We start from the raw sequence: 24,810 nt of genomic DNA on the forward strand, positions 1-24,810 counted from the left end.
ATAACTGTACGAAATTGTGCCCGAAAACCACTATTTAACTAGCTGTTTAGCCTCAAAAAAATTAGGTTATCATAACTGTACGAAATTGTGGCGAGATGTAGTGATCCACCGATTAAGTTGTGATCTCTCGTGATGCACAAGGTCATCTTTGTGTCTGATCTTGGACCAACTCTTTCAAGTCTATTTCATCTTAAATCCAAAAATTGATTAACCAATTCACAAGCCTTCCTACAAATAAAATATATCTTTTCAAAACTCACCCACAAACAAAAAACAATATCCTGTTGACCCTTTGCATAAACCAAGTCTTTTCTTGCACAGTAAACATCGGTCCATCCGAATACCTAAACAAAAATAAATACCCAAACCAGATCTCACTAGATCCAGTTCCAATCTTCCCCAGCAACAATGTAAGAAACAAAATCCGAGGCTTAAAAAGACAAACCCTTAATGCTCGTCGTCTGGAATCCTTAATCTAATCTTCTGTCCTCTCTCAAACTCCTCCGCGGGTAAATGGAACTCGGCACTATTTATTACTTTACTCCTCACTTACAAATATTAAGGGTAGTTCTAAATACACCCCCCCTATTGCTCAGGACACCCCCAAAAATTTAAAAAAAATTAAATACTCTCTACACCCCCCCCATTTGCTAAGGACACCCCCCAAAAATTTAAAAAAAATTAAATACTCTCTACACCCCCCCTAAAAAATTAAAAATTCCTAAATTACCCCCACCCTCCCCACCCCCCACCTCTGCCTCCTCCTCCTCCCCCTCCTCATCCTCCTCCTCCCCCTCCCCCTCTTCCCGCCCACCTCTGCCTCCCCCTCATCCCTCTCCCCTCCTCCTCCGCCCCGCCTCTGCCTCCTCCTCCTCCCCCCTCCTCATCCTCCTCCTCCCCCTCCCCCTCTTCTCGCCCACCTCTGCCTCCCCCTCATCCCTCTCCCCTCCTCCTCCGCCCCGCCTCTGCCTCCTCCTCCTCCCCCCTCCTCATCCTCCTCCTCCCCCTTCCCCTCTTCCCGCCCTCCTCCCCCCTCCTCATCCTCCTCCTCCCCCTCCCCCTCTTCCCGCCCACCTCTGCCTCCCCCTCATCCCTCTCCCCTCCTCCTCCGCCCCGCCTCTGCCTCCTCCTCCTCCCCCCTCCTCATCCTCCTCCTCCCCCTTCCCCTCTTCCCGCCCTCCTCCCCCCTCCTCATCCTCCTCCTCCCCCTCCCCCTCTTCCCGCCCACCTCTGCCTCCCCCTCATCCCTCTCCCCTCCTCCTCCGCCCCGCCTCTGCCTCCTCCTCCTCCCCCCTCCTCATCCTCCTCCTCCCCCTCCCCCTCTTCCCGCCCACCTCTGCCTCCCCCTCATCCCTCTCCCCTCCTCCTCCGCCTATTCACCCTCCTCCTCCTGCTCCTCCTCCCTCCTCCCTCCTCCTACTCCTCCACCCCTCTACCTCCGCCCCCCATCCCCATCCCCTCTTACTCTGCATCCCCCTCCGCCTTCTCCCCCTTCTTTGCCTCCTCCTCCACCCCCTATTCCTCCCTGCTCCCATTCCTCCTCCTCCTCCTACCCCTCCTCCCCCTTCTCCTCCACCTCCCCCTCCTCCTCCTCCTCCACCTCCCCCTCCTCCAACTACCCCTCCTACCCCTCCCCCTCCGCCGCCTCCTCCCCACCCTCCTACCCCTCCTCCCCTCCCCTCCGCCGAACAGAAGGATTCTGTTCAGTTGAGGGTTGCCGAACAGAAGCCTTCTGTTCGGCACCGTTCAGCCGAACAGAAGCATTTTGTTCGGCGATCCAGTGCCGAACGGAGCACGAAACGGAGGAGGAGGAAGGGGGGTGTACTGAGAAAATTTCAAGGGCAATATGGTAATTACACTAAAGGTTAGTTTGGGTATTTTTTTTTTAATTTTTGGGGGTGTCCTGAGCAATAGGGGGGGTGTATTTAGAACTACCCAAATATTAATTGCTTCCCAAATCCAAAATAGATTAATATGTAAATTATTAATTCGCCCTCATTTTCCCCCCTCTAACTCTCGTCCTCTCCGCTCCGCTCTTCCCATTTCCCTCAGTTCCCAGATCTCTTAACCTACGCCTCGTCACAACCCGGCGCACGATAGCCTGAACCACAGCAAAACCCTACTCTCCACCGCGCTCCTTCGCCGCTATCGGAGCTGTCACCGCTGCCGATGGCCTCCCCCGCCGGAAACCCCAACCCTTCCGGCCCCTTCGAGCTGCACAAGCTCTTCAAGCCCCCAAACCCCAGCCCGAACCCTAACCCCAGTGCCCCTCCTCCCGTTCCCCTGCCCTCCTCCTACGGGGCCGTCTTACCGCCGGCGTACCCCTCTCCGTCACCCGGCGCCTTCTCCTACCCCCCACCACCCCGCCCTTCCACCATCACCCTTTCCTCCACTATCCCCACGACCCCCTCCAACGCCCCCCCGTCTCCTACCCGGCTGCCCCTCCCCACCTCCCCAGCCCCAATCCGAACCCTAATCCTAACCCTAACCCTAGTCCCGGCCCCAACCACGGCGCCCGCCTGATGGCGCTTCTGGGCAACACCGCTACCTCCCACCTCGAATCCACGGTCTCGATGCCTCCCTCATCCTCCGTACCGTCGGAGTTCTCCGCCCCGGCGAACCCTCCGATACTCCATGCCATCCCCTCCGCGCCTCCGGCGACCCTGGCTTCCATCGGCCAACCGGCGCCGGCGAGGTTGCCGAGCAGCAAAATGCCGCGGGGAAGGCACCTGGTGGGCGGGGACCGAGCGGTGTATGACGTGGACTCTCGGCTGCCGGGGGAGTCCCAGCCGCCCCAGCTCGAGGTCACTCCGATCACCAAGTACACGTCGGATCCGGGGCTTGTTTTGGGTCGTCAGATCGCGGTCAACCGGACGTACATCTGCTACGGGCTCAAGCTCGGTGCGATTCGCGTGCTCAACATCAACACAGCACTGAGATCGCTGCTCCGGGGGCATACTCAGGTTTGATCTCAGTGAAATTTCTGATCTTTTGTTATCCTTCTCCTCGGTGAATAATAATTCATGTGTTGATTTATCTGTAAGTGTTTACGATCCCTTCTTCTTGTCAGATTTGGATGGTTGTGCAATTGGCATGACTTCGGTGTGTGATAGGAAGGCCAAACTAAAATTTTGTGAGGAGGGTGACATTTGGAACTGACACAGCTCGAACTGGATATGAAGTTTCTTGTTTAGGAGCTTTTTGGATTTTGTGAAAACTCTTCAGTCTTTAGGTTTGTTATGGTGCTTGTTCTTTTTGAGGGTTTCTTAGAAGAAAGTCCATGGTGCTAGTTGATTTGCCAGTGTTTTAAACTCAGGTTATTTACTACTTGTATGTTGGTGTGCTTGATGTCATCCTGGTTTTTGTGAGGTCAGAGAAATAATTGAGCTTATGACCATGTCAAATTTTAGTTGAAGTCCATTCAACTCCATGTTTGCTCTATAAAGTGAGTAAGTTGGAAATTATCACAACAGTGTAATTAATACCATATGTTAATTACTAATTGAAAGACCATATTTTAGCTGTAACAATTGAAACTTGGAGATGAAAAAATTCCAATAGAGACATATGGATTTATTGGAGTGATGATGTGAAATATTATGGAAATGGCTGTTCATGCGTTTGATTTAGCATATCTAGGGTGTTAGTCTTCACTGCATTTTATGGCAAGGGGGATAAAATGAGTTGGGTAGTTGAGAGAATGATAAGATGATATTATGATTGTCCTGTGCATGATATGAAGCTAGGAGAACTTTGGTTGGGATTTGAAATTTTCTTCTTCTGGAGCATGCTATATGAGTATTCTGGGCATTTGCAGAAGTAGGAATATTTGGTGAATGAATAAAATTGACCTCAAATAGTTGGGATGATGCCTGATGGCTGTGCATATGATATTGATTTATCTACAGTTTAGTGATTTATAGTTATTATGGTCACATGTTAATTGGAGTTAAATTGTAGTGAGAGTGTGGGCAAAAACAGGCTGGCTGGTTTGGGGGCAAACTGGGCAGGGATTTAGATAATTATCACATATGGAAAAAGTCATTTACTCATTATCCTGCTGATATGCATCAACTGTTATACTTTGGTTTATTTGGGCAGCTTGTAAGGCGCTCTGTGTAGTGGGCAGGTGATCCAAACTTTGTTATCAACGAGAGGGAGAAAAAGTACAGGACAGACCATGACAGGCATGGAAATTATTTTTGAAGATGACACAACTATAGCAGGGCTTTGAGGCTTTTGTTTGTGGAAAATAATAAATATTACAAGCTTATTCTTACTACAACTGTGTTCATGTGGTCGGTAGTTATTATCTTGTGTATGTGCTTCTTCTCTTTTTTTTTTTCTCTCAGTGAACTTGTATCATCAGACAATTGGAGAAAGAGCTATAATTTGCTTAGATGTGGGGCTTCAGATTTCTTTTGCCGGCTAATGCATATTTTTTGGTACCAAGTTTTCAAGTGTACATCAGCTTAAATTCCACTTGGTGATATGTCTAGAATGCTCGTGGAAATATATGCATAGAATTTTCTGAATAATTAACGGTTTACATAATTATCTCTAATCTTTATTTTTTTCTACTTAATTTGAAGAAAATGCAATCTCATTATGTAACACTGCCTTTGCACATAAATCTTTTCTTTACACATCAGCTGCTATTAAATCTTATATATTATTATAGATCTGTTTGCATATCTGGATATTCCAAGTCTGCTGATATGTTTAACTTGTTTTTTTAAGTGATCGCTTACTTTTAAATAATTTGACATGCTTTAGTTGGAACTTCCTTTTTCTTCTTGTAATGGAAGAAGTTGTTGCTTCTTCTATTATCTCATTTACCTAGAGTGACAACGAAACTCATGGATAAGATATTATTAAGTCATTAAGTATTGCATTTCACATTTTATATGCTTTTTTCCCTTTCTACCCTAGTTAGAGAGAAAATCTGCGGAACTGCTTATGTGAAGGTATTTATCATTAGCATTCCCAGCTGACTGGATTTGCATTTTCTCCAGAGGGTTACAGACATGGCTTTCTTTGCTGAAGATGTCCACTTTCTGGCCAGGTATTCTTCATCTTGTCTTCTACCTGTTTCTTCGGTTATCTTTGCTCTGCAGTTTCCTGGCAATTCACTTATTCTATGTTTTGCAGTGCAAGTGTAGATGGAAGGGTTTTTGTATGGAAGATTGATGAGGGACCTGATGAGGACAATAAGCCACAGATAACTGGAAAAATCATAATTGCTGTTCAGATTGTAGGAGATGGAGAATCCTGTCATCCACGAATCTGTTGGCACTCTCACAAACAAGTAAAAGCTATCATTTGTTTTAGTGCTATCTCATGGATGCTTTCTTAAATGGCTTTATTTCAATATATATACTCAATCCCTATCTTCTCCATTGTCTATTTAGCTTGGAAAGTTGCATCTACTATTGAATTTTCTGCTACGATGGAATGTCTGCAGTGTTATATATCAAGCTCATACTTCTGGTCATCAATAACTATTCTGCAGGAAATTTTATTTGTTGGAATTGGAAACCGAGTTCTAAAAATCGACATAACAAAAGTGGGGAGAGGAAAAGAATTTTCTGCAGAGGAACCTCTCAGATGCCCAATTGAGAAGCTGATTGATGGTGTGCATTTTGTGGGTAAGCATGATGGTGAAGTGACAGATTTGTCAATATCTCAATGGATGACAACTCGTTTGGCTTCAGCATCGAAAGATGGCATGGTTTGTACTTTTTCCTGCAAATCTTCTTGATAATCGTAAAGTTGATTTTCTAACATAGGAGGAACAGAAAGAAGTATGATTGTGATATATTGGAGAACTTGCTGCTGTTATATGGTATCTTATAAAGCTTAACAATGCATAATTACCTAGAAAAAAAATGTATGTTCCTTGAGGCAGTTTTCAAATTTTTTGACAACTTTAGATGATCTCTCTCCAAATAGTCATGCAATTGTTTTTTTTGCTGGCATGAAAAGTTGCCTTTTCATCCATTTTATTTTTCACGTATATCTTGTATGCACCAAAGCCGTCCGTAGCTATATTATTATTTTTATGTTTTTGACTGCATGCAATATTCAGTCTAGGTAAGATTTTCAGCCTTTTCTTGCTGGTGCTCCATGATTTCTTAAACAATAGTTTGAAACCACTTGGTGCATTGGAAGGATCATGCTGAGTCTCTGTTAGCAGAATCTATTATAGCTATATTGAATAGTACAATTTCTGTTGATTTATGCGTCTGTGTGATTTTGCAGACTTTATCTGAATTTCTTTTTAGTTTGATCTTAAGCTTTAGATGCTTTGGGCATCACATTTCAACAAGTCAATCATTTGATGTAGCCCAAGTTTTGTTTGTTTATGCATTTGTATGATTCCATAAACTGTTTGAAATTTTTGCGCATTGGTGTTAACTTTAGATGGTTTGGACATTACATCTCAGTGAGTTACTCCTTCGATTCTCCTTTTAGCGTTTACATGACCAGAATTGTCATGTCCCATGTATAGGAACAAGGTTTTAAATCTCATCCCATCCGTCCTTAATTTTTTTGCGGAATGAGAAGCACTGCCATTCCACGTTGTCCCGACACTTGGGATAAGGCATGCCCCAAGATGTGCCAGCTGGATGCTGGGATGATGGCGGGACAGTCCTGTCCCAGCATTGGGATGGTACCCCATCCCGGCATCCCATGGGACATCCCATTGAGATTTGAAACCTTGTATAGAAGAATTATCCACTTTGAAACAGTTGTGTCCCAACAATTTTGTTAGTCTGTCATGTTGCTTTAGTGTTAATAGGATGGGAATACAGCTGCTCTTGTTACATGACCTGTTTGCTTGTCTTGTTCCTACGAATTATTGTTGTTTCCGTACTTAATTCAAGGATTGAAGTATTGCATGCTGGTGGTTTGCCAACTTGGCACTGCAATGGTATGAATGGTCTGTGCTGTGCCATGCAGCACCATGCTAGTGCTTCGTAGACATCAGCATGGCAGCTTGTCAAGTACAAGCAACCGGCACAATACTAATGTTGCATGCTCGTAAGGCATTGTAAGAGTGCATATCTTTTCTTTCTGGTTCTAAGTCCATGTTTTGGTTCATGGTTCTCTAGTTGGATCACCCAATCTATCATCAACCCTGTTGGCTTTTCTTTGGTCTTTAATGTCAACATGAGTGAGAAGCAAATTTTCCGTGAATGCTCAAAGTTTCACTTATGCAATTTTTTGCATGCACCTATAAAGATATGTTTCTGGTTTTCATTTTATAGTAGTGGTGGCAAGACAGGCAAATCTTGAGCCATTTTGCCTTACTTGCAATTAATTCTTTTTGTCCATATCTTTTTAAACTTGTAAATGCTAACCTAGTCTTTGATGTTCAAGTGGATTTGTTATGATTTATGTTGTTTACAAATGATATTATGTTAATTGGTAATGCAAGGTTAGGAGTTGATGCGCATTAAATTTATGAAGGGAGTTTTGGAGAACAAGGGTTTTTAATCAATCAAGTTCGAACAAAGACTATTGAATTCAACATCAATGAAAATATAAATGAAAATGAGGCCTTGGTTGAAATGGACGACCAAGAGATACCCCAGTGTCATCTTATTTGTTACAAGGAATCAACTATATAGAAGAATGTGGAGATAGTTGAAGATATATTTGATAGAAGAAAGGCCAGTCAAACGGAGAGGTTGGATGTATAGTATGTAATTGTATGCCCTAGACTTGCATCAAATTGACAACTAAGCCTTGCAATGTTTTATGATTTACATTTTGGACACGGTCTAAACACATGAGACAAATATTCTAGAAAAATGAATGACGCAATGCTTTAAAAATCTTATAAAGTCAGAAAGAATGGGGTGACGAGTACAAATGAAGTATTTTCCACCACTCGAATATAAAGAAATGGAGAAAATAATTGAGATGGTTCTGGTGTTACAGTAAATGGGTGGATGAATTGGTAAGGTGGGAAAGAGTGCTGATATATCTTGAAGGTCAAGAAATGAGGAGAAAAGTTGTTAACATTAATAAATTTTTCAGAGAGTGTGTTAGTTTACAATGATGATGCATTAACATGAATTGTTGACAAAGAAGGTTCATATAGCCGAATAGAAATTATTGAGATAAAAAGTTTGATGGTTATGCTACATATTTTGTTTTGTCCATCATGTTGGGCAACAGTTTTTATTTGCTTACAAAAGCCCTATCATGTCAAGGTTGTTACAAGAATTTTACAGACCTGGCATGGTGTATCCATCATCAGGGAATGTTGTGTTGCAAACCTCCATCACACTTGAAATATTTAAAGTTATCAAAAGACTATTTTACCAAGTTCTCTTAGTATGCACGGGCCTCCCTCACCTTTTCATGTCAGGTGGTTTAGAGTGGTATGTCCTTTTTTTTTCTTTGCAGAGCAGCATTTGCTGTTGGTTCCCATAAAAAGATAAGCCTGAATTCATGGTTTGAAGTTTCAGTTAGTTTCAACCTGAATTACCAAATTCCAGATTTGGGGTTTTGGCCGACCGAGCAATTACATGTTTCATGCTTTATGATGAGAACTGTACTTCATATAGTATTCTAGATTTTATATGCTTTCTTGGTTTTCCCTTTTCTTCTGTTAAGTTAAAATAGGAAAGATAAGAAATGAACCATGTGCTAGTAAAGCTTGAAGAACCATTCGAGAAATTACAGCCTGATCCCAGGTACCAAGTGAAGCAGAGGAATAAACATAGAAACAGAGGAGAGGAAAGAACAGAAGGATTTTAAAAAAAAAGGAAAGAAAAGGGTAAGGTAGTGCTGGAAATTTCAACATGATTATGAGGTTCCAGCAAGAAAATGGTTTCAACCCTAGGTCTATGATTGCCACATCTTTTGTTATATCAATTACCAAAGATGTCATTTTGCCTCAAACATGCTATTAAACAAAGTACTCCATTCTGAATGGCAATTTTTTAATATTTAAATCAACTTTTTTCTCTGGATTTCCTCATTTTTGTTTTAAAATGCCTTCATTTTTATTTTCTAGTTATACACTAGAGCAGTTGTGCAAGTGTTATGAATGCTCTTTATAAATCAGTTAGGTCATCAGACGTATGGTAAGAGTAGTTCTTTGCCGATGTAGCTTTTAGGAGGAAGTAGATTTTGTTAATTTATTTTACTTGATGATTGAAAGCTATCTGTAGCCTTTATCAAGAAGTTATACTACCAACTTTTGCGTCACACCTTTGAGATGTGTATGGTGTAAGCATGATAGGAACACTTCAAAAATCTAGGTCCAGTCAATTTTCGAGGGCCACTGGAGTTTAACATGGAAGCAACGGTAAACATAATCACAATGCACAAGTAGGGGGAAAGAAGGCTCTAGGATCCGTTGGGATTTATCAGGTAAGAATTCTTCTCTGCAGGAAAGTTTGTTGGATTGAAGACAGACATTGGACTGAGAAGCAATTGAGCCAGGACTAAAATACACACTCGACTGGTGCCAGATTTTCATTCTTGTTTATTGGGCAGTTATGCTACACCTGCAAAGCAACCAATTGGTCATGCATTGGTTGATAATTGGTAGCTTTGTTAGTTTAATTCTAATTGGAATACTTCATTGAATTGTTATCGGTTGCTCTCTACAGTTTTTTATACTGATAACTTGATTTTGTTGGATGCTTGCTAAGTTAGCAAAATCCAGAAGCTCCACTTTAGATGTTGGTGTGTGATTTACATTTTCAGGAGGAAACATCAGCTATTTTAGCTGGTTTTTACTCGCAGATGGGTGAGAATAACCATTGTTTTTCAGGGCTTCATCACTCACACCCATTCTTTTCTTTGAGGAGTTTCTTTGCAGGTTTTTTTCATGTGATATAACATTTTACATTATTATAAATAGATGGTTGAGCCTTCTTGATTGATCTCTCCCTCTATTACCTATGAGCATTGACTGCTTCAATATTTTAGTGGGAAAATATGGAGGGCATTACCTTTGTATATTTTGAGGCATTTTTTCATGCCATATATTGATTTCCTTTTTTAATATCACCTCATACCTCAGGTTAAGATCTGGGAAGATCGTAAAGCAGTTCCCCTTACAACTTTGAGGCCGCATGATGGTCAAGCTGTCAACTCAGTTGCATTCTTGACATCGCCTCACAGACCTGATCACATTAATCTCATCACAGCGGTATGTGGCCTTTGACTTCATCTAAGACTTGTACAAAATAAACAATATATTCTTCAATATGCATATTTTTGCATGTTCTGTTATTATCTCATATTTATGAGATTAAAGATACTGTAGCAATTTGCTGGAGAATTAACATGCTTTCTGCTATTTCTTTGATGCAATTAGTGGTCTATTGCAGTTACAATTTCTTGTTACAGTGAATATCATGCTGAGGATTTGGCATACAACAATAGCATCTCTAATTGTTTGTCGTTTGTCTTAGGGTCCTTTGAATAGAGAAGTGAGAATATGGGCCTCTGCTGGGGAAGAAGGTTGGCTTTTGCCTAATGATTCTGAAGCATGGCAGTGCACTCAGACTTTGGACTTGAGAAGTTCTTCAGAACCTCGGCTTGAGGAGGCATTTTTTAACCAAGCTGTGGTTTTGCCTCGCGCAAGCCTTATAATACTTGCAAATGCTAAAAAGAATGCTATATATGCGGTTCATGTAGACTATGGTCCATATCCAGCAGCTACACGCATGGACTATATAGCAGATTTTACTGTAGCAATGCCTATTTTGAGCCTTACTGGAACAAATGACTCCCTTCCTGATGGGGAACAGGTGGTTCAGGTTTACTGTGTCCAGACACAGGCTATTCAGCAGTATGCATTGGATTTATCACAGTGTTTGCCACCACCCGGTGATAATGTTGCATTGGGGAAGGATTCTTGTATCTCACGTGCTTTTGACACACCTAGTTCAGAAGGGGTACCAGTTACGGAACCATCCCGTGGACCTATGGTTAGTGATCTTCCTGTAGGAAGTGCTTCACCCAAACCCCCATTAACAGATAGAAGCACTGAGAATCCACCTATAACTTCATATCCTGTAACTTCAGCAGCTTCAGAGGGTAATGGTATTCATGAACTGTCTACATCAAATGTTGAAGTTAAGCCCAGTGCTCCTCCACTTCCAAGTTCAGATGCTGATGCTGCAAACATTTTATCTTCACCTGTTCCTTTGAATTTAGACCCTGCAGGAAAGCTACCTGCCTTGAAAAGCCCTCCAAAAGGTTTTGAGCAGGTACCATCACCTGGTGGCCGCGATGTTGACCCATCAAATGTTGATTATTCAGTTGATAGGAGAGTGGACACTGTTATCACAAGTACGGCTGATGTTCCTTCCATGAGTGATAACTTAGGAAAGGATGGATCTAAAGCTGGCCAAAATGATATTTCTATGGTGCCAAATCATCGTCTTATGTTTAAGCTGGGTGGCAACACAACACATCTGGTAACTCCATCAGAAATCTTATCAGGTGCAATATCTTCATCTGAGAGCAGTCATGTCAATCAAGGTCCTAAAGGTGAGGAAGTAAAGGTTCCAGATGTGACTGTTAATAATAAACTGGAGAATGTAGAAATGGAATTAAAAGTTGCGGGTGAGAGTAGATCAAGTCAGAATGAGGAATTTGACTCCCAAAAAGAGGCTCAAGTTGTTACTGTAGAAAGCAAGGAGAAATCCTCCCAGATTTCAGAATCAAACATTGAGATGGCCAAGGAATGCGAGGCAGAAACTGAAACTTGCAGTATGGAAGAATCTCGCGTTGTTGAGGACATAGCTGTTGCTGAGTCATTGGAACAACCTTCAAGTACTGGCGAGGAAGAAATTCAAGACAGCACAAAGGATATGCCCGAAAAGGTGGCAGAATCTGTTGGTACTGCAGCAACTGCTGCCAAAGGGAAAAAGTCAAAGGGAAAGCAGTCTCAAGCATCTGGGTTAACATCCCCTTCCTCAAGTCCTTTTAACTCTGCTGATTCTTCAAATGAACTGGGGAACAGTGTAGTTGCTCCTTCCACTGACACAGTGTTTCCCCAAATTCTGGCAATGCAGGATACACTGAACCAGGTGATTATGAGAAGCAATTTGAAGTTGCGGATTTTACTTGATTATTTCTGAAATTTCTTAGTACTTGGTTATGAGTGCTGAAATACTCTGTTTATATCATGCACTGTAAAACACATAGTTTGGTCAACTACTACAGAAATGCATAGTTTGGTCAACTACCAAGGAAATGCATGGTTTGGTTGAGAACATTATTAATCCCATAAAATTAAGTATTTTTTTCTGTAAGTGTATTAACGGCTGCTGTCATTATTTGTTAACATCTGTCATTTAATAAAGCGTCCACTTCTTGGCATGTGTTTTTCAGTGCTTGCACCTTGTAATACTTTGTTTTGAAAAACTGGATTGTGGTTTTGTCAAACATCAATTGATTAATTGCCAGTCAGGATGCTAACTGTTCAAATTTTTGTTAAAAGAATTTTTTTTAAAAAAATGTTATGTTTATAGGCCTTTTGAAAATAAATGTGGATTTTGTGCTAGCCATTCTTTTTAAACAGAAAGTAAAATAAAAGTTATGTATTGCTGCTGAAATTGCAGTGGTTATGCATTTTGCATAGTTTGCTGAGGGGAAATGTATTCATAAGATGTTTTTTTACTGGATTTATTCCATTCTTTAAAAAATCTAATATGAATTATGTGGCACTTTCATAATTCGTATTGGTTTTATCATTTGTGTCGTTTCATTGAGAAGAGTTATTTGTGCTTTTTAGTAATTGAACAAATTAATAAATAAGGAAATACAAAAGATCTATTTAACTAAATTAAAAATGAAAATTTTTGAGACTGGGGAACATTTCATTCTGATTCCAATTATCATTTTTTCTAACGAAAATATCCTCAAGCTTGTCCTAGAATACATAACTGATTCTTATTTAAATATACTGACTATTTAAAAATGAAGAAAATTCTGGCTCTTGAAAAAGGAAATAAAATAATAAGATTATATTCTTTGTTTTTGGGGAGGTGGGTTTATGTTGCCCTCTCTTCCTCCCTGATCCAGACCTAGGTTGATTCTAATCCCTCTTTTGAAGGGCGATAACTCGAAGGGGGAGAACATGAGATATCGTATTATTCTCTTTAGATTTATATGCTTATTTATTTTTGCATGTGCATTGCATGTGTCTGCTTGCTAGTGGTAACATGAATTTCAAGAGACTTTCCTCGTATATTTATCTAGACTATCCAATATAATCATGTGCAAGGTTTGGGACAGCCTGCAAGAAATTCTCTAGCCTTTCAGAAAGCCATTCTAATATCCATGTTTTTCCATTCTCCTTTACCCAATAAATTTTGTTATTTGTGTTGGCATTGACTATTCATGCATTCTGGAGGTACTTGTGTTTGGCATGAAGTATCCTTGCACACAAGCATCATCTGTCACCACCATTTTCTTATCTGAATTGTCAAAAGAAGATTCCATCAAAGATTCGGCTTGCCTTTCCGCTGATGGTTGAAGCGAATTGAATTTTGTAATGTCTTTGATGTATAATAGATTTCTGATTTCCAAAGTTGCTAAAAAATCCCATCGTGCTATGGTACTTTGTTTCCTTAGTTATGTAATTCTTAATCTATTTCTTAATAGTGAGTTTGCTTCAGTGTCAAATATTAGCTTCTGCTCTCCTAGCAACTATGTCATAGTCTTGCTTTCCAATAATTCTAGGGGTAACGATTTTCATTATATGACTCACTACCAAGGTTGTAGGTGTAGATTTGATGCATACTTACCTAATATTGATGTTTGAGGTAGTGACTTTTTTTTTTCATTCTTTCAAACATCACATACCTTGTCCCTGCGGGAACTCCGGCAGAAGTCTAAGGCTCTTCCCGGTAGGGGTGGCAATCGGGTCGGGTCAAGCATAAACAGGTCGGGTCAGATACAAGTCGGGTCAGAAAATTATAAATCTGAACCCGACCTGTTTATTAAACAGGTCAGGAATTACAACTTGAACCCGACCTGTTTAATAAACAGGCCACCTGACCCGACCTGTTTAAGGAAAGGAAAGGGTGGGGGCTAGCCGGCTAGGGAGATGGGAGGGGAAAAGACGAGAGAGAGAGAGAGAGAGAGAGAGAGAGAGAGAGAGAAGCGGGAGGGACCGGAGGGTAAAGCTGCAAAGGACAAAAAAAAAAAAAAAATTTCCTGCTCATCTTCTTCCCCGATCGGCCTCCCACGCCACGGCTGCGCCCGAGCCGCCACCCCGCACCGCCCGTGGCCTCTTCCTTGCCGCGTCGCCGCCGGAGCTTCACCGGTCGTAGAGAAGCTTCATACCTCTCAGTCTTCGGATCCGGCCGTCGAGAAGCTCGTAGAGGAGGACGCGGCGCTGCCATGGGACTGTGGGAGCGGCCGACGGCGACCTCGTGGGCGACGTACTTGTGGGTGCCGACAAAGGAGCAGGACCGGGCAGCGACCGGCTCGGCGATGAATCGGCGGGAGGGGAGGGAGGGGGCCGGCTTGCGGGGGCGGAGAGGCGGTCGGGGAGGCAGGAGAGGTCGTCGGCGTCGTCGGCGCCGTCGGAGGGGTCGGAGGCGGCGGGCTCGAGGGTGGGGGAGGAGGTGGACTAGAGGGAGAGTCGGAGAGGTCGAAGCGTCGCACCAAGAAAAAAAAAAGGGCATCGGTACCCTAATGACCCGTGGGGAGATTATTTTAAACGGATCCTGACTCCTTGTGGGCTGTGGGCTGTGGGCTGTGGACTGTAGATAAGGGCCCTATCCAATCCGACCCATATATTAAACAGGTTATTAAACGTGTTATGCAGGTTAAACGGGTCAGATATTTTAAACCTGTATCCGACCCAATTAATAAACAGGTTAAACGGGTCAACCTGTTTATGACCCGAACCTGTTTAGGCCAAACCCAAACCTGTTTATGGCGGGTCGAACACGGGTCGGGTTGGCGGGTCGGGTCATATTTTGCCACCCTTACTTCCCGGCTATCAGGGCTGTTAAAACCCCCTGCTCTGGTAGCTCTTCGGAACCCAAAACCTTCTTCAACTTGTCTGTTGTATATATGAGGACTTTCTGCAGGTCACATGTTTGATTCCAATTGCTTTGAGATCTTCATAACCATTTCAAATTAACAGAAGAATCTGTGTCCTTGATGTGCTCTAATCAATACAAAAATTCACATTATTTCTTATCAATTACAATTACTTTATGATTGAACATCTTGTTCTTAGAAGTTTTTGAGAGGAGCAAGGCTCAGACACATCTTTTGTTTTTCCTTTTCTGGTTGGTTTGGGGTGGGTGGGTGTGTGTGTTAGGGGGAGAAGGGTTGGGGGGGGGGGGGGGGGGTTGGTTGATGCAAAGCTATTCAGTCTAGCGAGAGTGATTGGTGAATGTTGTTCTCCAATTGGCCAATTCTATAGTGAATGTCCCAAAATAATTTCTGGAATCCAATAACATCTTGCCGTATATCATCGTCATGTAGTTCCTTCATGTACTACTTCAAAAGGTTTCCACAAGAATACTATCTTCAGGAGCGCTATTGCTAAAACTGAATCTATTTTGCTTCCCCAATTGTCTCCTTCGCAACAGAATATTATCTCTCCTAATTATTTGTCTGGTCGGGGGTTGTCTGCATTGAAGAATTAGGTATACGAAAATAGTAGGAAGCAAGAACTTGAGAGTGAATTAAAAACATAAAATACTGTAGTGTTAAATATACTAATTAAATTTGTATATATTTTGGAAAACATTATCAATTATTGAAATTCAAATAGGGCATAGTAACCAGAGTCAACATTGTCAAAATAATCAGTTATCTGTGACATTTGTGTCAAAAGACTACAGCATCTCTCTGGTGGTTATGTATCTTGAATGCTTTTGTTGTTAGTAATACAACTTGGGGTAGTCGAAAACTTATGTGTGCTGTAACAAAGGGGGGAATCTAGCATTTTTCATGATCTCTTGTGTGCAGTTCAGCAGTTGATTTAAGCCTGGATTGCTTAGCGATATTATTTATTTATAGCCGTTTTCATCTATTGAATATATGTAAATCAACATAACCATTATGTTCTATCGTTTGGCCATAGCCATGATGGAGGATTCATCATAAGGGATAATTGCAGTATGACTCTTTTAAATCACATCTGTACTGTGTTAAAAAATGAACAGTATACACCATGACTTTTTTGAAGTGGATATTTTTCTGCTAGATGAGAAAAAGATGGCCATGTTATTAATTAAATTGTTAGATTGTTTTAACAGGAAATCTTTGTGTACATTCTTTCATATTCTACATTAAGTCATTGCTGAGATTGCAAGAAATGGAGTGGATTCTGCTAGCATTTCCAAGGCTGACTTTGGTGGTTTTGGCTGTTCGAAATATGATGACCATCTAGCTATGTCTGAATTGTCTTGAAGATGATGCTTTGTTGTTGATATGAATAAAATATCTAGCATACTTTTGTTAGTCCATTCATTCTGTTATCTGACTTTAGAGATGGCCTATCTTGCAGCTTATGACCATGCAAAAGGAAATGCAGAAGCAGATGAGTGTAATGGTGGCTGTTCCTGTCACCAAAGAAGGCAAAAGAGTGGAGACAGCCTTAGGCCGGAGCATGGAGAAAGCCATCAAGGCCAATGTTGATGCTTTGTGGGCCCGTTGCCAGGAGGAAAATGCGAAGCATGAGAAGCTCGAGAGAGATCGAACGCAGCAGATAACAAGTCTGATCACGAGCTGTATGAGCAAGGATTGGCCTGCCATGTTGGAAAGAGCATTGAAAAAGGAAATCTCTGCAGTTGGTCCAGTCATAGCTCGTGCAATTACGCCAATTATTGAAAAAACAATTTCTTTAGCAATAACTGATGCATTTCAGGTTCTATTCAATTCCTTGCTTACTGTTTTAGCTAAAATTCGATACCCCTGTTGGTGTGTCATCAGTCCCTTGTTTTCAGAGAGGGGTTGGAGACAAAGCAGTAAATCAGTTGGAGAAGACTGTCAATTCAAAACTTGAAGCTACGGTGGCTAGGCAAATCCAAGCACAGTTCCAAACTTCTGGGAAGCAAGCTCTTCAGGTATGCAGGCTTGGCAAGAGAGGTCCTTTTGTAGTTAACTAGTTTTACCTCCCATGATAACCTGTTCAAAGATGAAATACTAATTTTATCCCCATTCTAAAATTCTTGTCTGCTAGTTCCTTTGATAAAGGCATATAAGATATTGCAGCTAGATGGATTTAGTGGAGATCAGAGAGGTGCTTCTAGGGTGTTTTGTGAAACATGCCATGTGATGTAAAGTGAAAAAAAAAAATCATAGAACGGCATTAAGACTTGAAATGTTGTATGGCTTAGCGTACTGGGTAATAAAGAATCTCAGGGAAAACTGAGATGCAACAGAAATGAGAATAGTTAGACGAGCATGTCTGGTAAAACTAGAAAAGGTAAGAGTGAAAGATTGATAAAGTAGAGGAGCTATAGGAGTTGCACTGGTTGTGGACAAAGTTAGGAGCCCTGAAGATTGTACAGGCACATAGAATGAAAATTTGAAAGGACACTAGGGAAATAAATTATTGACAAAAGAGTGCAGAACGAACAAAGGTAGCACAAGTTGAATCTGTGAGAATACTCTGAAAAAGCTTGCAACAACAGTGGTCTGAGCCATTAATTGAAATGATTGGCAAATGAGGGCTCATAGAACCGATATCAACAGTTATATCTTGTGATAAATTTTGATGATTGGGGTTATGGTTATGATTTAAATAAAGTTCTACAATTTGAGAAGAGCATCTGTTTTCTGTTTTGTGATGTTTGGCGAAACATGAATTAGATGTCACTGGTTTGTTTTACACTGTTACAAACTATACTGACTTGTTTTGTGTGCCAACCTTGTCTTTTTAGAAATTACAGGGCTAGTTTTGGTCTAAACAGCTTCACTTGCATGCACGTGCAGGATGCCTTAAGGTCTTCTCTAGAATCTTCAGTGATTCCTGCATTTGAGCAATCGTGCAAAGCCATGTTTGAACAAGTGGATGCTGCATTCCAGAAGGGAATGACTGAACATACTGCTGCGGCTCAGCAGCAATTTGAGGCATCACACACTCCTCTCGCTCTCACTTTGAGGGTATGTGCTTTCAGTTCTGTATTACCGATCATACCCGGGTGCATTTGGTGTTTGATGTATTAACTTTGTTTTTTGTCCTGCAGGATGCAATCAATTCTACATCAACAATCACCCAAAATCTTACTACTGAATTGATTGACGGCCAGCGGAAGCTTTTGGCTCTTCTTGCTGCAGGAAACACAAAGGCATTGAATCCCACTGCTATGCAGCAAAACAATGGCCCAATGGCTGCTCATCCTGAGATGGTAATACCTGTCAATTTCCATTTTGTTGATCCTGCTTCTCTTTTATGTTTTATATTAGTATTCTCCCTTTTCATCCTTCAGTTTTTTGGAGTCCTGATCAATTGCCTTCTTTGAATGTTGGCTTATTAATGAGTATGTTTATCTTAATCTTAGCAGGCCTTGTCTGTACAACAGGTTGAGGCACCTCTGGATCCAACAAAGGAACTAACAAGGTTAATTTCTGAGAGGAAATATGAGGAAGCGTTCACCATGGCTCTTCAGAGAAGTAATGTTTCCATCGTGTCTTGGCTATGTTCTCAGGTATGATATGCACTATCTTACATATACATCAAGCTATATCATATACATCAAGTAATGTTTAAGCCAGCAAATATTGTTGCAAGAAATGCTTTCATCTTAAGCTTTTTTCTTATCTTGTTTTTCGATTATTTACAAGTCTTAGCAGTCCCAAAGTTCTTTTTTCTTTTGGCTCATACTAATTCTGGGTTTTCAGGTTGATTTGCATGCAATTTGTTCCACGGTGCCACTTCCTCTAAATCAAGGGGTACTGCTAGCTCTTCTGCAGCAGTTAGCATGTGATATCAGCAACGAGACTTCCCACAAAGTGGTATGGATGACAGATGTAGCCGTAGCAATCAATCCGACAGATCCGATGATCACATTACATGTACGGCCAATATTTGAGCAGGTCTATAACATACTGGCCCACCAAAGATCACTTCCCACAACCACGGCATCTGATGCCGCCAACATCCGACTGATAATGCATGTTATCAATTCAGTTTTGATGAGCTGTAAATGATCTGTCTCTTGCCCCTTCTTAATTTGTTATTGTGGAAAATCTCCTAGGGACTTGGTTTGTGGTTAAATCTTGTATAGAAAAAATGGGGAAAGAACAGGAAAAAAAAAGAGAGGCGAAAACCATAATTCAATCTGAAGGGGTTGTGTGGTGTAAATTAGTAGTAGTTTGAACCTGTCTTGCATCATTTTGTTCTGGTTATTTTCATCATCTTTGTTGCAAATGTGAACAAATCAATTCTAGAAGTAATTTCGTCAGGTATTTTGTCGACTTTGGTCATCTGGTGAACTTCTGTGGTTTTCATATGCTTATTTAGTATTTAAGGGCTTGGGTATGTGTTTTTCCATGCATGCTTGAAACACTGAAGGCGTTGGAATTGAGAGTACTTTGTGTTGGGTTTGCAGTGTTTGCAGTTTGATGGCCCAAATTTGGCTGACGAATGCGAAACTTTTGGTTGGGTATGCACTTTTTATTGGTTGACAGTTTATACGATAAAATAAATTATCGTATGATGGAGTAGCGAGATGGAAGAAAAAAGTTTTTAGAAAAAGTTCTCATTGTTTCGGCTTCTTACAGCGGCTGGGCATTTTTACTTATTGTTGTACGATCTCTTGAATATTCTTGCAAATATATTTATATTTTTTGCTTACAAAGAAAAATAAGAATATTTCTTATAACATGTCTTTTGATAAGATCTGTAATTTATCTTAAATGTTGGTTCTTATTTATCTTGATACCGCTTGATTCGATAAGATTATTGGGATTATTGGTTTTATTGACTCGATAAGATCTTTGGCTCTTATTGATGATGCAAGCTTGATTGGATAATATATTCCAGAGTTATTTCCAAGTTGATAGCAGGCTTTTAGAATTGACCGAAGGTTGAATTCAATGTTGAACCTTTTTATATCTCTAGTCAGTTTTAGACATGAATCAAGTTAAATATCTATCGATTAGGCCTACAATTTGTATCAGATAAAACGATCGACCCTATTGTACAAACCAAGAAAAAGATATCAGATAAGAGAAAGCAAATTATAGTTCAGGAAATAGACAACTACTAGCATCCATCTAAATCAGCAATCATTTCTCAGAGAAATTTAGATGAGGACAGCAGTGGGCCGGAGAGAGAGTACCCGGGGAGGCTAATGAGTGATTCATATAGTGACAACTGAATTTCCAACAAGATAATCTTATAATCATAGACAGGATGATTACTTGATTTGCTGGACCTGCCTTGCAACATAAAATGGTAACTTAGTCATTAGCTCTGGTTTTGGAATTATGGATACTAATATTAATGATGGAATTTAAATCCTCCTTACATTTCACTTTATCATTAATAAGATGAAAGCTATATATTAATCAAATCAATGTATTAAGTAAATTCATGTATTAATTAAATGCAGGTTTGCCGGATGGATGCTAATATTGATAATGGGATTTAAATTTTTCGGACATTCCACATTGTCATTAATAAAATGAAAGCCATGTATTGATTAAATCAATGGGTCAAGAGAGTTGATATTAAAAATATGAACAAACAATTATATACTATAGAATAATAATTTTTAATTTATTATATAAATATTATAACAATTATAAAAAATAATTAACATTTGAAATAAATATATCTAACAATCATAGTTTATTTAATATAATATAACAATTATAAATAACAAAAAAATAAATATACTTTTAATTAATTGCAAAAATATGTTTAATATCATAAAATGTTTGTAATTTAGTTTTAAATCGAACTCAAGCCAATCAACACATTTATGATTTTGAAATTTAGTATAATCTATACTTTAGTCTGCACATATATAATTTATTTCATAGCTTCAAGTAATAGCTACTACAATATCGTGGTAGCACCATAATGGTTTCGGCAAACCTACATAATATGCTAAATATAATTTATTACACTACTATAGTATATTTCAAGAACAATACAAAAATAGATAAAAAATTATATTTGTATATCATACAAGTTATGTGCTAGTATATACTATAATAACGACTCTGTTTATACAGTGCTCTCCATTCATCACGTGGATATCCACATTAATAATACTATTAATAAAGATCTTTATTGTGGATAATAAGTAGGGGTCTTATTTAATACGATTATATATAAGAAGCTTATTAGCTTATTAAATCATATTTAATAGGAAACTTTACTGCTAAATTAATTCATAAATCAATGGATTAATAATAATCATATTTGCTATTGATAATATTGAAAATATTTTTCATTAGTATGTATCCTACACGTATCTCACACAGAACATTAATTACACTAATATTTTATTATTTCTATTGTAATTTTATGACCATGATCTTAATTAAAAGTGATGCAACAACCACTAATGATCTTGTTATATTGTATTTAAATATTTTCTAAATGTAATACTTTTATATTTCTTATTACATGCATGTAGGATCATGATCTTGATATTTTATAATAATATATTATGTTACTATATCGGTAAATATACATATACTATTAGAATTTTGTATAATGATAGTATCATAATATAAATATCAAGAGTTTATGTTAGTAACCAATTAGGCTCTTCTGTTTATTATATTCTATTTTATTTCTACTATTTATTCTATTCTATCTATTCTATATTACGTTTTAAGAATAGTTGAAAAAAATAATATACCCTAGAAGTCAGTCTAAGCTCCGAAAGGCATAAGCACAGGCATTGTATTTGAGTCTCTGCTGGTTCAGCTCCTCATTGTTCCAAACATATGCATTGGTTTGGTCAGTCCTAAATATTGGAAGATGGAGACCCGTCTTACTAAGTATTGGGACATCTAGCACATCAAGTTAAGATAACCCTAATGGAGGTTGTCCTTGGAACTTTATTATTTGAGTGAAAGAAGGTTACAAAGGAAAGAGGATTTTCTAGTTCAAAAAGGGAACCAGTCTTTCTTTCTATCCAAGTTATATGCTGGTATATAAATAAACTGCAACCACAGAAAATACTGCTTTTTATGAGTATTTTATTTTTCCGGGTTGCAAGATACCTCTAAATTTTGGAATAAAGCTCATAAAAGGAAAACCCAGATAGTTGGGGCAAGGTTTGATAGCACCATTGCATGTATTGTTATTGCATCTTTAGAACTTGCAAGGGACAATTTTCATTTTCAACTAGGTGTCAGTGATTTATTTTTATTGTCTTTTATATATCACTCTTGTAGGGAGAGACATTCTTAACATATCCTAATTCCTAACTAGCAATTTGTTAAAAGTTGTGGTTAATGGCTGTTACGCGGTCATCACCATATCTTAAAAACCATGGACTGAAAGCCACAAAGACATCTCTTGTGAATTTGGGGTTTTTCTTTGCCCCAGTAAAAGTTAAATTGACACCATATGAGACTAGTTTTTTCAAAAAAATATATATACATTTTTTTGATAAAAAGTTTGATGCCACCGCTTTGCAACTCATCTGTGATTTGTTACAGCAGGCTCGATTTCTCGCAATTTCCAAACCTCGAAGCTGTACATTTTCACAGCTCAGCGCCAATATACGCGAGCTCGGAAAAAAAAACAAAAAAAAAAAACCCGTCCCAGCCCATCAACATTGTTTCTTTTCTTTAAAGTTTCGGCATCCAGAATGTTGACAAGAAGGGACCCGGATGTTGATGAGGCATTCAGATGCCGCCACGTTGCAAGGTCGGTGGGCACGCGCTCCGGACCGGGCTCGGGTCTCTCTCGACAACCGAACCGTCCCCGGTTTGGTGGATCGCCTGTTGTTAGCCCGGCGGCCTACCAGCACTGGTCCGTCTCCCATCGCCGGGACCGCAGCGGCCCCGCGGCCGGGAATCCGAGCCGCCCGATGGAGATATCGTACCGCGCCCTCGCCGTCGGGTCGGAGAGCGTCTTGTACGCCCTGTGGATCTCCAGGAAGTCCGCTCCGCCGGCCGCCGGCGCCACGTCCGGGTGGAACCGCTTCGCCATGGACCGGTACGCCGCTTTAATCTCCACGGCCGACGCCGTCTCCTTCACCCGCAGCACCTCGTACAGGCTCTTCGCGCGCCTCACCGCCGTCGCCACCTCCGCCATGGCCACGGCGCCGACCGGCTTGCGGCGTCTGGGGGAGGCAAGATGGGGGCAGGAGCTCAATCCTCCGAATCTTAGGGTTCCGGCCATTTCGAAAGGTTTTGAGGGTTCGAAGCTCTTTCGCCTTTGAAGGGATTGGAAATTTGGAACGCTGAAGAGACGATGTTAGGAGGAGAAGAGGCGGAGGGGGTTTATAAAGTGGGGAGGCGACGATTGCCGTCCGATATGTCGATCCTGATCACGTGGGCCTGGATACCGCTGCGGATCTGGCACACGGACTTGGGGACGGAGATTTCCGTGTGCGGTTTAACGGCGGCATCCCGTTTAGGTACTCTGTACGCGGGTTATTGTATCTGCCGTCCATTGGGTTCCGAGTAGGGTAATTGGAGGTAGATCGTGAGACCGCATAGAAGGTTTTGTACGCGTGTTCTCTTATGGAAAGGCATGAGGTTTCCAAATTTTGGCGTGTGGTGGCAGGCGGTCCCGGCTTCTAGAATGCGAGCAGAATTGGGACGTCGACGGCTCGGCTCGGGCTTCCGCTTGGCATCTAATCCGTGGCGGGATTAGATAGCGCGCCGGTAGATTACTATATAACCTAGCAGCTATTTTTGAAGATTCCCTAGAATGATTAAGGCCTTTTGGCAGACTTTTTTGTGGGCCAAAAGGAACTCTATGATCCACCACTTTTTTTTTTTTTTTTTGGATAAAATAAAAATATCTGATAAAAAAAAATCAAAAAGCTAAAATAGCTTCTAGAAAGAAGCTCCCATATGGAGATTTTTCGAAAAAGCACTTTCAGCATGCATCGAAAAATTGTTTTAATTTATAATTTGCTTAGACTAAAATATCTATTATAAAATATTATAATTACAAAAAATATTTTTTTATATTATAAAAATCTGCAGAAGTTCCAACAGAAAAAATAAGAAATCCTAATATATTGATATATTATTATATTATACTATAAATATAATATAATATAATATTATATCATAATACATTGATATGTTATATTATATAATATTAAATTATATTATATTATTATGCTATAGTATATAATATTATATTAACTATATTAGAATGATATATTTTTATGGTCATTTTATTATACTAAAAAGTACCTTCTGAGTTGCCAAACATATATTAAGATTACCAAATAATAAATGTTTTTTTATAAAATTTTTACTTCAATAAAGTTTTACATTAAAAAGCTCTACTACCAACAACTTTATCCAATGGGACTTAAGAATAAATAAATTTTTAGTACTTTGAGAAGTTTGTAGAAATCCACGTGGGATGAACCTGAGGGTTTGGTGGGCTCCACTCACCTTGGCATGTGGTCTACCATACACCGGTTGTTACAGTTGGGCATGGGGTAAATATTACGGTTAGGCCACCGGTTTTGATTCGGCGGCGGCACACAGATTAAAAATCTATTGGAAAGCCGGGGGGACCGCTGGGAGGCGCCTCCTCCACCGCGCAACGTCCCTTTCCCTGATTTTGGATTGGCTTGGGTTCAGCCGACGTGGATCTCCAGTTGTGTCGTGGTTCTTGTGACTGGAATATTT

The 24,810-nt window shown here is 40.2% G+C and overlaps 2 protein-coding genes across 2 annotated transcripts; one reads left to right on the forward strand and one right to left on the reverse strand.

Moving 5' to 3' along the window:
- The first annotated feature begins 1,992 nt into the window (after positions 1-1,992).
- Positions 1,993-19,443, forward strand: LOC103696209 (enhancer of mRNA-decapping protein 4-like). Its single transcript, XM_039130544.1, is given in 13 exon segments — positions 1,993-2,356; positions 2,359-2,963; positions 5,016-5,065; positions 5,152-5,308; positions 5,513-5,731; positions 10,049-10,177; positions 10,443-12,068; positions 16,520-16,879; positions 16,959-17,078; positions 17,950-18,120; positions 18,204-18,365; positions 18,522-18,665; positions 18,859-19,443. Coding segments are annotated over 13 exon segments (4,239 nt in total). The 5' UTR covers positions 1,993-2,169; the 3' UTR covers positions 19,168-19,443.
- Positions 19,444-22,501: 3,058 nt separating this feature from the next.
- On the reverse strand, positions 22,502-23,446 carry LOC103696211 (chaperone protein dnaJ 11, chloroplastic). The gene has a single exon (XM_008777748.4). It carries the CDS (start codon positions 23,330-23,332, stop codon positions 22,949-22,951), a length of 384 nt encoding a protein of 127 aa, XP_008775970.1. The 5' UTR covers positions 23,333-23,446; the 3' UTR covers positions 22,502-22,948.
- Between the last annotated feature and the right edge of the window lie 1,364 nt (positions 23,447-24,810).

This window comes from Phoenix dactylifera, chromosome 1, assembly GCF_009389715.1.
Source record: "Phoenix dactylifera cultivar Barhee BC4 chromosome 1, palm_55x_up_171113_PBpolish2nd_filt_p, whole genome shotgun sequence".
NCBI classification, from domain to species: domain Eukaryota; kingdom Viridiplantae; phylum Streptophyta; class Magnoliopsida; order Arecales; family Arecaceae; genus Phoenix; species Phoenix dactylifera.